This window comes from Nycticebus coucang, chromosome 21, assembly GCF_027406575.1.
Source record: "Nycticebus coucang isolate mNycCou1 chromosome 21, mNycCou1.pri, whole genome shotgun sequence".
Taxonomy (NCBI): domain Eukaryota; kingdom Metazoa; phylum Chordata; class Mammalia; order Primates; family Lorisidae; genus Nycticebus; species Nycticebus coucang.
Genome location: NC_069800.1, coordinates 14,713,741 through 14,728,271, shown reverse-complemented (window position 1 = coordinate 14,728,271; position 14,531 = coordinate 14,713,741). Strand labels below are relative to the sequence as shown.

At 43.6% G+C, this 14,531-nt stretch overlaps 1 protein-coding gene across 1 annotated transcript in view; it reads left to right on the top strand.

The window, feature by feature from the left end:
• Positions 1-14,531, top strand: part of CFAP61 (cilia and flagella associated protein 61) — a 367,994-nt gene that overhangs the window by 44,012 nt on the left and 309,451 nt on the right. The window contains exons 7-8 of the mRNA XM_053574251.1: positions 1,305-1,437; positions 13,517-13,676. Of these exons, the coding sequence (XP_053430226.1) occupies positions 1,305-1,437; positions 13,517-13,676 (293 nt within the window). The remainder of the gene's footprint in view (positions 1-1,304; positions 1,438-13,516; positions 13,677-14,531) is intronic.

Below are 14,531 nucleotides of genomic sequence, written 5' to 3'. Positions count from 1 at the left end.
CCCGAACCAAGGACTCCCCTCTCAACTGTTTTACTTCCTCTTATGAATTTTCAAGAAATGTCAAGCAGATGAAACACACAGTGTGGCTCTGCAGCCAGGTGTCTGTGACCTCAGGCATAAGCGTTCCTCGTCCCCAGGAGCCTTGCTCTCCTCTTCCCTCTGTGAAGTGAAGGTGGCCTCCCTCCCGGGATTGCTGTGGGAAGTTGAGCAACAGAGATCATCTGGATATAGCCTGATGTGCGTGCTGATCACTCAATAGAGGGAGTTGATGTCAGTGCCAAGGAGAGCACCCCAGAAGATAAAGTGGGGTGATGAAGATGGCAGAGTAATGAAGTGGGGTGTGTGTGGGGGGGAACAAAGGTTAGTAGCCAAATCAGATGTAGTAGAAGATAAAAGTAATACAAACTGGAACAGGAAAAGTAGTATAAGAACATCCCAGGCAAGTAAAATAAAATGCTAAACTTACCGAGGAATGTACTGAAAAGAAGGAGGGAATGTCAAATACGGTAGCAAGATGGAGTCCACGAGCCAGCATGGCCGTCCTGCAGTAAAGCAGAGTCTCGCTCCCCCGAACACTCCACTAGTTGTCTGGGTCACTGAGAATGTCCTGAGAATGGCAGTCAAGGAGCATATCCCCAGGATAGTGACCAGAGCCACCTTACCCATTTTTCCCATGGGAAGTGCAGTGATGTCTCAGGAATAAAGGGTTTTTGAGAAATTTCTAAGCAAAGTTAAGCATTGTTTGTGGTAGAGCTTCTCAGAGTTCTTCCGAGGTAACTGTGGCACTTGAGGAGGAGACCTGTGGAAGGTTGTTGTTTGTAGGCATTGGAATTCTCTGGTAGGGGATGCGATGCTGGGAGCTGGGGACCATGTCATTGAAGCGGTGTTTGTTGGAACACCCTTGGAAAGTGCTGCCCCCAGCTTCTAGTCCTTTGGCCCGTGACAAATGCTGCTCTACACTTCACATCCAAACATGCTGATTGTTTTCCTGCTACCTGGAATGTTCTACCTTTCAGGTTTCCTCCCCTTCTCCTCGGTCAGGTGTCCCTCCTCACAGAGGCCCTCCCTGACCACTGGATCCTCTCGTTTCCATCCCAGAGCACAAATCACTATTTGAAATGTTTGAACGTTATTTAAATTTATTAACTTCTCATCATCTGTTTCTCCTACTAGAATGTAAGTTCATTTCATGAGAGTATCGCTGTATCCCTGGTACTTACAAAAGGGTCTGGCATACGGGAGTTGCTCTGTGGAAGGGACCGGTGAGTGAATGAACACTGAACTTGCGCCTTTCGGTTGTACAGGGTGGAAGATCATGACGAACTCATGCCAGTGTTTATGCACCACAACACTGTTCTGAAGGAGACTTACGGCGAATACTTCCTGGCCGAGCTCATAGAAGCCCAGGATGAAGAGAATCATGCTGTCGTGTGTGAGGTCGGTGACTGACCCTCCTGGGGATACGCTGAGTGAGGGAAACGAGTTCTGTCCTCCTGGTCTGTGGCACACCCCTGGAGCAGCCCTCCCCTTGTCCTCTTCCCAGGGCCCTCCTGTCCCCCCCTTCCGGGGGCCCCAGGCCAGCTTCTGAGCCTTGGCATTGCCCTCTTCCCAGGGTTACCGGCCTGAGGCTTTCTTTCATAAGGTCCCCTCGGACACACAGGCTGCTGTAAGTTCCCTGCCCTGTTCCTAGAAGGAGGATTACAGCTAAGGGGAAGGAGAAGATTGGCCCTGGGTGTGCAGGGGGATTTCTGGGTATCTCAGGATCTAGACATCAGAGATCATGAACAAGAATTCTGCTGGCAGATAGAGCTTTTTGAGTTGGAAAGCGCTTAATGTTTCTTAACTTTTTGTCTTGACATAATTTCACACTTACAGAAAATTTGTAAGGACCCAGATGTCATACACACACACACACATTTTTTCTAAACCATTTGCGAGTAAGTTGTGGACATAATGTCCCTTTACTTCGAAATACTTCAGTATATATTTCCTAGAAGCAAGGCTGTTCTCTTACATGACTATTATATTCTGACCCAAATCAAGCAATTTTGATTCCTACAATACTATTATCTAATCTACAGATATATTAACTGAATGTCCCATGAATAAATCCAGGGGGTTCATTGCATTCCAGCCCCCTGGCTCTGCCGTCTCTCTCAATCCAGAGGACACCCTGGTCCACCACAGTCCCGTGGGATGATTGCACAAGATCTTTGACGAGGCTGGGTCAGTTCCGTTTAGCACATCTCTCAGTTTGGATTTGTTCAATGTTTCCTCACGATTTGATTCAGCTTCTATATGATTAAAGGGTGTTGAATGAGTGACTAACATAAAAATTCAGAAAGTGTCTATGACGAGTTGAATGTCTAGCTTTTCTAAAACAATCAGGTCTGGCCTCTTAGGTCCGAAAGACAGAACCCACACCCTGTAGTCCAGCGGTTCTCAACCTGTGGGTCGCGAGCCCTTTGTAACAATGAAAATACACTGCAGCATTAGGAAGGCTGAGAACCGGTGCTCTAGCCCATCATTCTCCACGCACTTATTTCTCATGTGCTGCAACTGCAAGGGCTGTTTGATGAGTCTCCATTTTAGTGAAACTTGGAATCCAAATTTCTCCAAGGCTTTGGTCTATATCAGAGGTTCTAAAACCTGGTGCATGTGAGAATCATCTGGAAGGCTTTTAGGCTGTCCATACTGTGCTAAGGGACTTGGATCCAGAATATATAAAGAACGCTTAAAATAGGAGAGGGTCAAATAATACAATAAAATGTGCCAAAGGGTTCAAATAGGTATTTCTCAACTGATAAGCACATGAAAAGATGCTTAACATTAAGGAGATGCCGATCAAAACCCCGCTGAGATGCCACTTTACCTCTGTTAGGGTGATTGTGATAACAAGGGGCAAAAGCACATGCTGCAAGGAGGCGGGAGTGCGGATGGCGTAGCCATTTAGGAAGATAGTCCGGCGTTTCCTCCTCAAGTTAAACCTAGAATTACCATTTGACCCAGTAATTCTATGCCTAGAATTGAAAACATGTCCACACAAAGACTTGTACACACACGTTCACAGCAGCATCATTATTAATAATAATATCCCAAAAGTGGAAATGGCCCAAATGTTCATCTACTAATGGATGTGTTATATCCACACAATGGACTATCATTAGGAAACAAAAGAAAATGAAGCACAATGGTGCACGCTGCATCACATCTGAACCTTGAGAGTGTTACGCTGAGGAAGAGAAACCAGGTGCAGAGACCGCATTACGGGACCACCTTCATGTGAAAGCCTAGTGTAGAAAGTCCGGAGAGGAAAGAACCACAGACCAGTGTCTGAAGGGAGACGGAAATGGCAAGTGACCGATAACGGGTACGGGGTTTCTTTGCGGGGAGACGAAAATGAATTAGATAGTGACGAGGGGTGTACAACCTTGTGAGTATAATATTAAGTAAGACCACTGAATTGTACACTTTTTCAGGATTATTTTTATGGTAGCTGAGTTTTATGTCAATTTTTTAAAGCCTGGATGCTTGGAGTGAATGCAGGCCGATTAAATAAATCTTGTGGAGTGGAACACAATCTGGGTGTTTTAAAACCTTCCCAGATGATGCCAGTGTGCAGCTTCGGTGGTGAACCACTGATCTACATGGCGGTAAGACACACCTGGTGAAGAAAGGAATGAATTTAGAAACATAGGGGCATTAGTTTCTGAAGGTGAGAACTGGCCCTAAAAATTAGATTCTGAGGTACTACATTGAAAGGACTTCACTTTATTTTTAAACATTTTATTTTTTCATAATTTGGGTTTCTGCATTGACCTTTACCTTGCTTTCTCACATTCTTATTTGGTCATTAGCTTCAGGTTCATGATTTAGGAAGGGTTGAGGAGTATTGGATCCAGGAGCACCATTTGGAAAGATTACGTCTTCAAACGACTAGGCAAAAACAACTGAGAAGTAAAATGATTCCTACAGACCCCCAAAAGGACCTTTAATGACCAAACTGTATCCACCCAGTTTAATCAGGTCTTTGTTTTGGGGAAGCTTTTAATTCTTTGGTTTCAAAGTAGTAGCTTCACCCCGGATCACTTGAGTTAGTGCTTATGGAGAAGCTGCGGTGCCCTCCTTCCCCAGTTCTTTCTCTCTCTCTCCCTCTGTCTGTCTGTCTGTCTCTCTCTCCACGTTTCACGCTTCCAGAGTGTGAAAACATAAACCACAGAGCAAAGCCACAGGCTGAAGATTGCATTCCCAGCCTGCGGGGACCCTCTGGCATTGCAGAATAGGCACAAGTCCAGCCTGATCCCCTCCCCCAGGCCAAGCTGCCTCGGGCATCAGAGTTTTGTGTTCTGTGGAGAATTCCTGAACCTCCATCTAAATGTGGAAGGGCAGAAATAGGACCTGTGAACTGACCTTTAAGGGGACGTCCAGTCTGAACTGATTGCTTCTGATGTCGGAAGCCTTTTGGCTTTTGGGGTTCAAAATTAGTGCTGTTACTGCCCTCCCACCTACTGCCCTGGGGGCCCTTTAGGAGCTTGTTCTGGCTCAGGAGGGTTGATTATTAAATCCTCAGGAACTTTGCAGGCTGCTTGTTAAACACAGCCATTATTAAAAATTAAATTGTGTAAATTTACAGTGTAATAAATTGTATTAAACTTAATACTCAAGATTCATGACCCCCGATTATTTTACTATTTTTTAATTTCAAAATATTGAAGGGGTACTACTACATGTGTAGTGCTAAGTCCAGACTTGAGTTCCTTGTGCCCTGTGGGTAAGGTTTTACCTCTCATCCCCTCCCGGCCTCCACCTTTGTTGCTTTCCGATGAGCTTTATGTCTCCTTGTGCCCATGTGTGCCCGTTGCTCCACTCCCACTTGTTAGAAGGTGGCATCTGTTTATCCATTCCTTAGATACTTGGCTCCTGTGTAGTGATCATGTTTATTGATTTGCATTAGGATAATGGTCTCCGGTTCCATCCAGGTTGCTTCAAAAGCTGTCATCTCTTCTCATTCCTCTCTGTATTTGAGTAGTATTCCATGGTGTGTGTGTGCGTGTGTGTATAACAAATTTTCTCACTCCACTCGTGGATTGATGGGCACGTAAGTTGGTTCCACATCTTTGCAATTGCGAATTGTGCTGTGATAAATATTCAAATGCAGGAGTCTTTTTGATAAAATGACTTCCTTTCCTTTGGGTAGATATCTGGTAGTGGGATTGCTGGACTGAATTTATTTCTTCGAGGAATTTCTGTGCTGTTTTTCGCTACTGTTTTTCACACAGGCTGTACTGATTTGCAGTCCTACCAACAGTGTTAAAGTGTTCCTGTCTCTCTGCATCCACACCAGCATCTACTATTTTTTGACCCGTCTGATAACAGCCTCTTTCTCTATTTGGATACATTTTATTTCTTTGTCTTGTCTGATTACCCTGGCTAGGACTTCCAGTACAATACTGAATAGCAGTGTGACAGAGGGCGTTCTTATCTTGTTCTGGTACTTAGGGGTAATGCTTTCAACTTTCCCCTACTCATTATGATTTTAGCTATAAGTCTGTTGCATATGGCTTTTATAACGTTGAGGTATGTTTCTTTTACATCTAGTTTGCTGAGGGTTTTATCATGAAAGGGTGCTGGATCTTGTTGAATGCTTTTACCACATCTGTTGAGATGATCATATAGTCTTTGTTTTTGCTTTGCTCTATGTGGTGAATCATGTTTATTGATTTTCATACCTTAAGCCATCCTTGCATCCCTGTGATGAAACCCAGTATATCAAGACAGACTATTTTAATGATGTGTAGTTAAATTTGATTTGCTAGTATTTTATTTCTGTGTTTATAGATACAGGAATATTGGCCTGTATTTCTATTTTTGCTGTGTCCTTTCCTGGCTTTGGTGTAAAGACGATATTCGTTTTATAGAATGAGTGAGAAAGGACTCCCTCCTTCCCAATGTTATGGGATAGCTGCCGTAGGATTGGTGCCAGCCTTTTGTAGGTCTGGTAGCATTAGGCTGTGCATCTGTTTGGTGCAGGGACGTTTTTGTTTGGAAGACTTTTTTTTACTGCTTCCATCTTGCTGCTCATTATTGTTCTGTTAAGGATTTCTGTTTCTTGAGTCACACTTGGCAGGTTGTGTGTTTCCAGGAATTTATCCATTTCCTCTGTTTTCTGGTTTGTGTGTGTAGAGATTTTTGTTGTATGATATGTTGTATTTCTCTAGTGTCCGTTGTAAGGTCTTCCTTGTCATTCCTGATTGTGCTTATTTGAATCCTTTTCTATTTCTGGGTAATCTAGCGAGTGTTCTATCAATTTTGTTCATCTTTTCAAAGAACCAACTTTTTGTTTCTCTGATCTTTTTTCTTTTTTGGTTTTAATTTCTAACTTAGTACTTACTTAGTGAGCTTTGTTATTTCTTTTATTCTCCTGGCTTTGGGTTTGGTTTGCTCTTCTTTTTCTAGTTCCTTGAGACGGGTTGTTAATTTGTGATCTTTCTAGATTTTTAATATGGGCTTTTAAGTCTATTGATTGCCTGTACTGTGTTCTATAGATTTTGATAGCTTGTGTCCCCTTAGTTGTTCAATTTGAGAAACCTTTTGATTTCCATCTTCATTTGACCCTTGACTCAGGCATGATTCAGCATCAGGGTGTTTAATTTCCATGACTTTCTGTAGAGTTGAGGATTTTTCTTGAAATTGATTTCCACTTTTATTCCACTGTGGTCTGAGATGATACATTGTATGGTTTTGATTTTTTTGAATTTTCTAACACTGTTTTGTTGGCTGGATATGATCAATCTTAGATCATGTGCTAATGAGAACTGTGTATATTCACTAGTTTGGGGGTAGAATGTTCTGTAAATGTCTGTTAGGTCCATTTGTTCTAGAGTTCCATTTAAGCCTAGTGTTTCTTTACTGATTTTGTGCTCCAGTGATCTGTCTAGTTCTTTTTTTGTTTTGTTTTGTTTTCTTTTTCGTTGGCAGTTTGGGGCCAGGTTCAAACCCGCCGCCCTCGGCATACGGGGCTGGTGCCCTACCCACTGAGCCACAGGCGCCACCCTGGTCTGTCTAGTTCTTTCATTGGGGTGTTGATGTCTCCAGCAATTATGATGCTACTGTTTATCTCTTTGCTTAGATGTGGTAGATTTTCTTTATGAATCTGGGAGCTCCTAAGTTAGGCGCATATATACTTAGGATTGTTATGTCTTCTTGTTGAATTATTCCCTTCACTATTATATAATGACCATCTTTGTCTTTTTTCTTTTGCCATTGTTGATTTAAAATCTATTTTATCTGAAATGAGAATTGCTATATATTTGTTTCCATTTATATGGATTTTTTTCTGTCCCTATACCTTGAGTCTATGTAAGTCTTTGCAAGTTAGATATGTTTCTTGAAGACTGCATGTACTTGTTTTTTAGGTGAGGGATAAAGACTATTCACATTCAGTGTTAATACTGATATCTGGAATACTGTTCCTCATGTTGGAGGATACCTTGTTGTTTTGTTTTCCCTCTTGTGCTGTTGTTTTATAAGAGCTGTGAGCTGTAACTTTTGGGTTTTTTTTTACACTGATGGGCTCTTCCATGTACAATGCAGTTCTGAGTATTTCCTACAGGGCAGGTCTAGTTGTGACAAATTCCCTTAGTGGAGTGGTTCTCAACCTTCCTAATGCTGCAACCCTTTAATACAGTTCCTTGTGGTGTGGTGACCCCCAACCATAAAATTATTTTTGTTGCTACTTCATAACTGTAATTTTGCTACTGTTATGAATCGTAACATAAATATCTGATACGCAGGAGACCCCCAAAGGGGTTGTGACCCACAGGTTGAGAACCGCTGCCTTAGTGTTTTCTTGACTGGAAAAGTCTTTATTTCTCCATCACTTATGAAACTTCGTTAAAATTCTTGGCTGGAATTCTGTTCGAGAAGACTAAAAATGAGATTGGATGGTAAAAGTGGCAGCTAGTGGCTCTCAGGGACATATTCTATAAGGTCTGAATTGTTTCTCCACGTTTCCTCTCTATATTCCCTGGGTCTTCTAGATCTGTGCAGTGTGAAAGGGTCTTTACCATTATGGGGGGCAGAGACCTGGTAAGTGGAGGGAGACCTGGGTTGGGAAGAATTGAGGCTTCAGATGGACGGCGGTTAGGGATAGAAATTGACCAGAGGAGGGGGTGAGGTGGTAAGAAAACAGGGAGTAGGTAATCATAAAGAATAAAAGTAGGGTCCCAGTCCCTTCTGGCTTGTAAGGCCTCTGCTGGGAAGTCTACTGTCAGCTGATGATGAGTGTTGCTTTGTAGCTTCACTGTTGCTTTTCTCCTGCTGCTTACAGGATTTTCCCGTTCAGTTTGATTTTGGCCAAGTTGATGACTTGTCCTGCAGATTCCCTGTTTACTGTGAATCTTCCTGGTGTTCAATGACCGTCTGGTATCTGGATATCTGAATCTTTGGTGATGTTGTAATCAACTATTCCATGGAATAGATTGTGCTTTTTGCTTTTTTCTTCTTCTCCCTCAGGGAGACCTGTAATTTGTCTATCAGTTCACTTCACATGGGCCCATGTTTCTGAGAGATTGTTCATTCTTCTTTTTTCTCTTTTCTGCATCTTTGATTGACTGGATTAGTTTGAGAGCCTTGTATCCAAGCTCTGAAATTCTTTCTTCTGCTTTGTCTAGCCTGTTATTGAAGCTTTTTGCTATATTTTGAAATTCCCTAAATGACTCTTTCATTTCTTTAAGTTGTTCTATCCTTTCTTAGACTGTCTATCCCTTCAGCAAGTTTTTCATTTGTGCCCTGAAATATATTTTTGGTTTCTTTGTTTGTTTTCAACTTTCTCTTCAATCCTATTCATTTTTTTTTAACCATCTGTATTCTGAATTCCATTTATGACATATGAGTAATTTCCTTTTAGTTGGGGTCCACTTCTAAAGATCCACTGTGGTCGCTGGGGGTATCTGACTAGCTTGTTTTCTTCATGTTGTTCTCTTCTCATCTGAAACCTCTTCTCTCAGCTCAGGGCAGGCATATTTCAGCACACCTGTTCTCCTAATGCAAAGAAGGAGAGGTTGTTAGATGGCATTTTGGGGACTTACTCGGGAGATTGACCTGGCGGGGGAAGAGCAGATATACTGAAAGCCTATAATGCAGCTGTTCTGTGCTGCCCCAATCCCCTGTGATAGTCACGTTCCAAACTGGTGCTGGATGATTTTGGTGCTGAGTTGTGGAAACTCAAGTTGGGGACCAAGTGAGGCCCCTCCAGGGAGGCTGGCATTGCAGATTTCTCTGCTCATTTCTCCCTGCAGCAGTGACGGTGGCAGCTGGGGGAGGCTATCTAGGCAGTGATCATAGGTGTCAGGGCTATAGGTGTTTGATCCAACTCAGCCCAGGTGTGATGGCAGCTCAAGGCTAGTGAGTCCCTGGCAGAGTGCTGGACTGTTGGGAAGTGGCCACCAGGCAGCCAGTAGGAGCAGCAATGGCAGGGCCATGGGTTCCGACAGCAGCACTGCAGCCTTGAGGGTGAAGCTGCACTGCCTGGCAGCTGCACTGGAGCCTCAAGGGCAGGGCTGCCTGGAGACTTGGGGTTGGGACCACGGGGCCAGGTGTTCCTGTGGCACAGAAACTGTGGGGGTAGAGACGTGGGATGGGGTGGCGGCAGTGGAGCCTTGGAGACAGAGCTGCAGGGCTGCGGAGCAGCATGGGAAGGAACCACTGGGGCAGAGCCTGGTGCTGGGTGGGAGCATGGGTTGGGGCCAGGCAGCTGGTGCTCTCCCCTGTGAAGGTCCCAGAGCCAGGTGCTGTGGGGCTTCTCAGGTGGTGTCTTTGTGCCTGTGCTGCTCAAAACTAGGAGTGCTCAGCTCCTAGTCATAGGGTGCAAGAGGATGGTCCTCTCTTCCTGCTCCCTCCTCAGCCTGGCGGGGGCAATGCAGAGGCAGCTGCAGGAAAGCCGATCCCTGTGTAGACTAGGTGCTCAGGGCCTGAGAGCTCAGAGTGGCATCAGGTGCCACACCCAGGAACGGAAGCCGCCAGGTCTGTGCGGTGCCTGCTGTCTGGCACAGTGTCCTGCACAGACTCCAAGCAGCTCCCTAATCAGCATGGAGGGTCCCAGAAGTGGGGGGCCCATTACAGTTTGGGTCGCAGTGTCTTCAACATCTCTTCGCCTATCTTTCCCCACGTGTGGATGCCTCCCCCATTGACCTTCTGATCTTGCCAAGTGGATCATCCACAACTTTCTCCTTTGCTTAGAATGCCCCCCATTGCTTCTCCAATGATTCACAATTCTCTATCCAAGAAGGCCCATCCATAGGTGGGCATCCACTTGAAACCCTTGATCCTTTCCTCGAGAGTGGCATACACAGGCTGCGTGCAGTCCACTGTCTTGTCCCTCTGTAACAGTTACTTTACTGCTACCTATGAGGTGGAGGTTTTTATGTCTGCATTCTCTTGAGAGTGGGTATAATGTATAACGGCATGCTACTGCAACTTGAGGTTGGCACCATGAGAGTATTTACACCACTGACATCAGTCAATGCTACAGATCCAGGCATATTTTCCCTGCATACTCATTGGGCAATTACTGGCATACCATACTTTGAGGCAGCCATCCCTGACCAGAGCTAACTGAACAAAATATAAGGCCTACCCAGAAAGTACCCAGCAGCATGTGTGTCTTACATGATACTTTCTGGGCAGCCCTCATGCCTCGTGTCTGTCTCTTCTCAAACCCACCATGGCAGTTACAGGTCACACATGCAGAATGCCTGGGAGCTGTGCCTGTGCCCCTGGGAAACCCCGACTAGTCAAAGCGTTCTTAGGTCTGAGGACTTTCTTCAGCTTGATAGCTACTTTGGAGAAGTTTTGAGTTGCCACTTGGATGCAAGTTCCTCGTCACAACTGTATCCTGGCTCACCTCGACATCTGGTGTTTGCTCCAAGCTGGGATTTCAGGGATAGGAGGTTGGAGGCCAAGGGTGCCTCCTAAAGACAGATGGGCAGAGCATCTGCTTTGGCAGCAGACAGGGCGTGGGCAGCAGTGGTCTGAGTAGGGTCTGCTGACCCACAGGCAGGGAGAGCCTGCCAGGCCAACCATGCACGTGGCATCAGGAGGAGAGGAACAAAGCAGCCCTGGTCACAGGAACACTGTCCCCCGGAAATGTGAGTGGCTGCAAGGCTTTTTGGATAGAAGCATAAACAAGTGTACATGTGAGTGTAAGTGGACCTGTTTATGGTCCCATAAGGCAGGGCCCCTGTGATTATGGTTTTCTAGTGATCTAACCTCAGGCATCATTATGCAGGTTCACAGGATAAGCAAGAATGACCAGAAAATGTCCAGTTTTGTTCTCTAGGATGAAGTAATTGAAGACGCTGTGGTAATAGAAGGTACTTCTGTCCCCTGGAAGATAGATGATAGCCTGAAGTCAATGTAAAACAGTCCCTTAAATCCATTTATTATTTTTTTTTTTCAGAAAATACATGCACAAAGATTTGTGTGTGCATTTGGATACTCCTGCAAATTCATCTTTTAAAATAGTGTATCTCAAATCATTTGAAAGAAACCCAAAGGGAAAAGCAGACACTTCCACAATATGTCCTTGCTCTGTTTTTAGTGTATAATTGTGAACTTTTGTAAATTGTTACAACCCTGGACAAATGATGGGAATATAACAGGTTGTAGAATTGGAGACCGTTAAATCTTTGTTTCTAATGGCAAAACATGTTTTTCTCATTTTCATCAGAATGTGTGATCCATGCCATTTGAAATCAAATTCCAAACACAATGAGCCATTAGTGTAATAGCTCATTACTAACAGCGGTCTTATAAATAATACATTCTTATCATGCACATGCAGCTCGCCGTGAAGCCAGCAAAAGGTATTTGAGGCCATCGAAGTCTCTTTGCGCCAGCATGGCTGTAGATTAGAAGGACATCTCCATGTGAACCAAGATGGATGCCAATTTTCCCTGCAGAGCATGAGGCTGGCCGTCTCTTTCTGCACATATGGTAGATGGATTGGTTAATCAGCGTCTGCTGAGTCTTGGGCCTAAAATTATAGAGCAGCCAGACAAGCACGGCGAGGCAGCCTTTGTTCACGAGCGCAAACAAGACAAACAATCACTTGTTATTTGGGAAAAAAATTAAAATGTTTATTTTGGACTTTTATTAAAGTGCCAATGGCTTTATAAAACAGCTGTGTAAATCCAGACTTTAACAGCAAGTATCATTTTGGGGGACCTGTATAAAAAAGGAATATGCATGGAAAATTAATTTTTTTAAATTTCCCTTGTATTTCAGTATTAAGGGGAAAATAAGGGGAGTCTCACATTTATTTTACAAACGCATGTTTAAGAACAAATGATTTTTAACTGGAAGTCATATTTAAGAACTAATAGTTTAATAGCTAATTTTTTCTGTGCCATTTAAAAGACTGAGCTTTATTACAGTTGATTTTCCATTTTAGGAGATTAAAGCATTAACCATTTTCTCTGCCTAGGCATTTATGGAAAGGTGCTGCATTCTTGGGAATAAGGAATGCCTGTGAATAAGCTCTTCTGCTTTCTGAATGGAATGGTTATCTCAGAAATGAAGTCTGGACACTTGAGAGACAGGACCCAGGAAACTCTGGTTTCTAATAATCAGCTGTCAGAATTTGCTTAAAATCTACTTAATAATCAAGGTCGGCGCCTGTGGCACAAAGGAGTAAGGCCCTGGCCCCATATGCCGGAGGTGGCAGGTTCAAACCCAGTCCCGGCCAAAAACTCCAAAAAAAAAAAAAAAAATCTACTTAATAAATACTTTCCTTATAGAAAAGAATAAAACACAGAATTATTAAAGTGACATAATAATTAACTACAATCACGGTCATCTCTCAATGTGGAATATGAATTAAAATCTGTTGTTAATTTATAATATTATAGTATCAATAATATTGATCAAGATCAGATAATTACTCATATTCCCACCTGTGTATTCCTCATCAAAATCCTAAAATCACAGAGGCCATTGCATAAGGGTCACAACCAAGCACCTGTTAGGGTGCCAGGAGGTGATGTGTTTGCAGATGACCTCTCCTGGTGAGCCAGCCCGGCCTGACTCAATTGGATGGGCTCTGGAACTGCAGGGAAGGAGGGAGGAAGGTGGACAGGAGGGCCAGGCATGCTGTGGACTAAAAAAAGACAGCAGGTAGCAGAGGACATGGGGCAGGCGGGGGCATTTCTGTGCAAAGGGGGCAAGTGTTAAGTTCCAGTAGTTTCCCTCAAGGACTCTCTGGCAGATCTCCAAATTAGTTACGTACCTCTAGGATTGTCCACAGTGGTCACTCATCAGACTTTTCTTCGAGGATTTTTGTATGTGCTGTGCGTTGTGTTAGATAATAGAGCTATGTAGGAAAGATACTTCTTCGTCCTTTAAAGATCTCAAAGTGCCTGCCAACCCCCGACTGACCACATGTTGAGGGCTCGAGCAGGTTTCACGGTGGGAACCATTTGCAGTCTGATAGAGTAATGCGGCCTTCTGGACATTTCAGGTGGAAGGCGCAGCGGTTGGGTTCATGAGCGTGTGCTCAAGAGTGAACATGGAACTGTTACATGCCTGCTTTGACTTGGGGCCTTTCCACGGACTCTGTTTCCCACATCCCGAAGATGTTCTGGAACCACCACAAGAGCTGAGTGTCCAAGGAAGTCAAGGTACTGTGGCTATCACAGGGACATGACAAAAATTAAATGCAACTGTGCTGTTGGCTAAGTGAGGGAGCTGAACAGGGCATCTTATATTTCCTTTCTCCAATCTCCTTTATGGATGAGTTCCCACAGTTAATCACATCCCTGCACAAATATCTATGAACACAGGTAGTCAAAAGTACGCAGGTGTGGTTAGCTTTGCAGCTTAAGGTTTCCCAAACTCAGAATGTTCACTTTTGGAATGTTCATGGTTAGAGTCGATATAAACTATGGTGAAATAGTTACCAGCATTTCAGGATTTTACACAACACACACACAGCCAAATACAGCAAGTAAAATTTTTGAATCAAGGACTCAAGAAGTTCTATGCTTTTAAGGCTTAATCCCAGCCATTAGTGCTTCTGTGTTTATATCTTTGACAAATCATTATATAGTATAGGTCTAATACAAGTAGTCATTTTTAACCGGCTTAAGTTATAGAATCAATTTTAAAACATTGTCTGTGTCAAGAATTTCAGCAAGTAAATCAAGTAACTTTGAACTTTTAAATGATGTTTTAATTTAAAAAGGTCTTACTGCATGTGCAGATACCTTTGCAGTTAAAGTATTTGGCTTCTTATGGCAGACAGATGTAGGTCGGCAAGTGACCTTGGTTACGTTAATTCACACTAAACCTGACTTTCTTCATTTGTAAAATGGGCATGATGGTAATAACTCCCCCAGAGAGGGGCTGTGAGGTTCCACTGAGCTGACCCATGAAACATGCTGTATACAGTGTCTTGAGTAAACGTAGTGCTCAATAAATGTGGCTCATCATTAGCAATTCATATCTCTTGTGGCTGGGCTTTCATCTACCTGAGT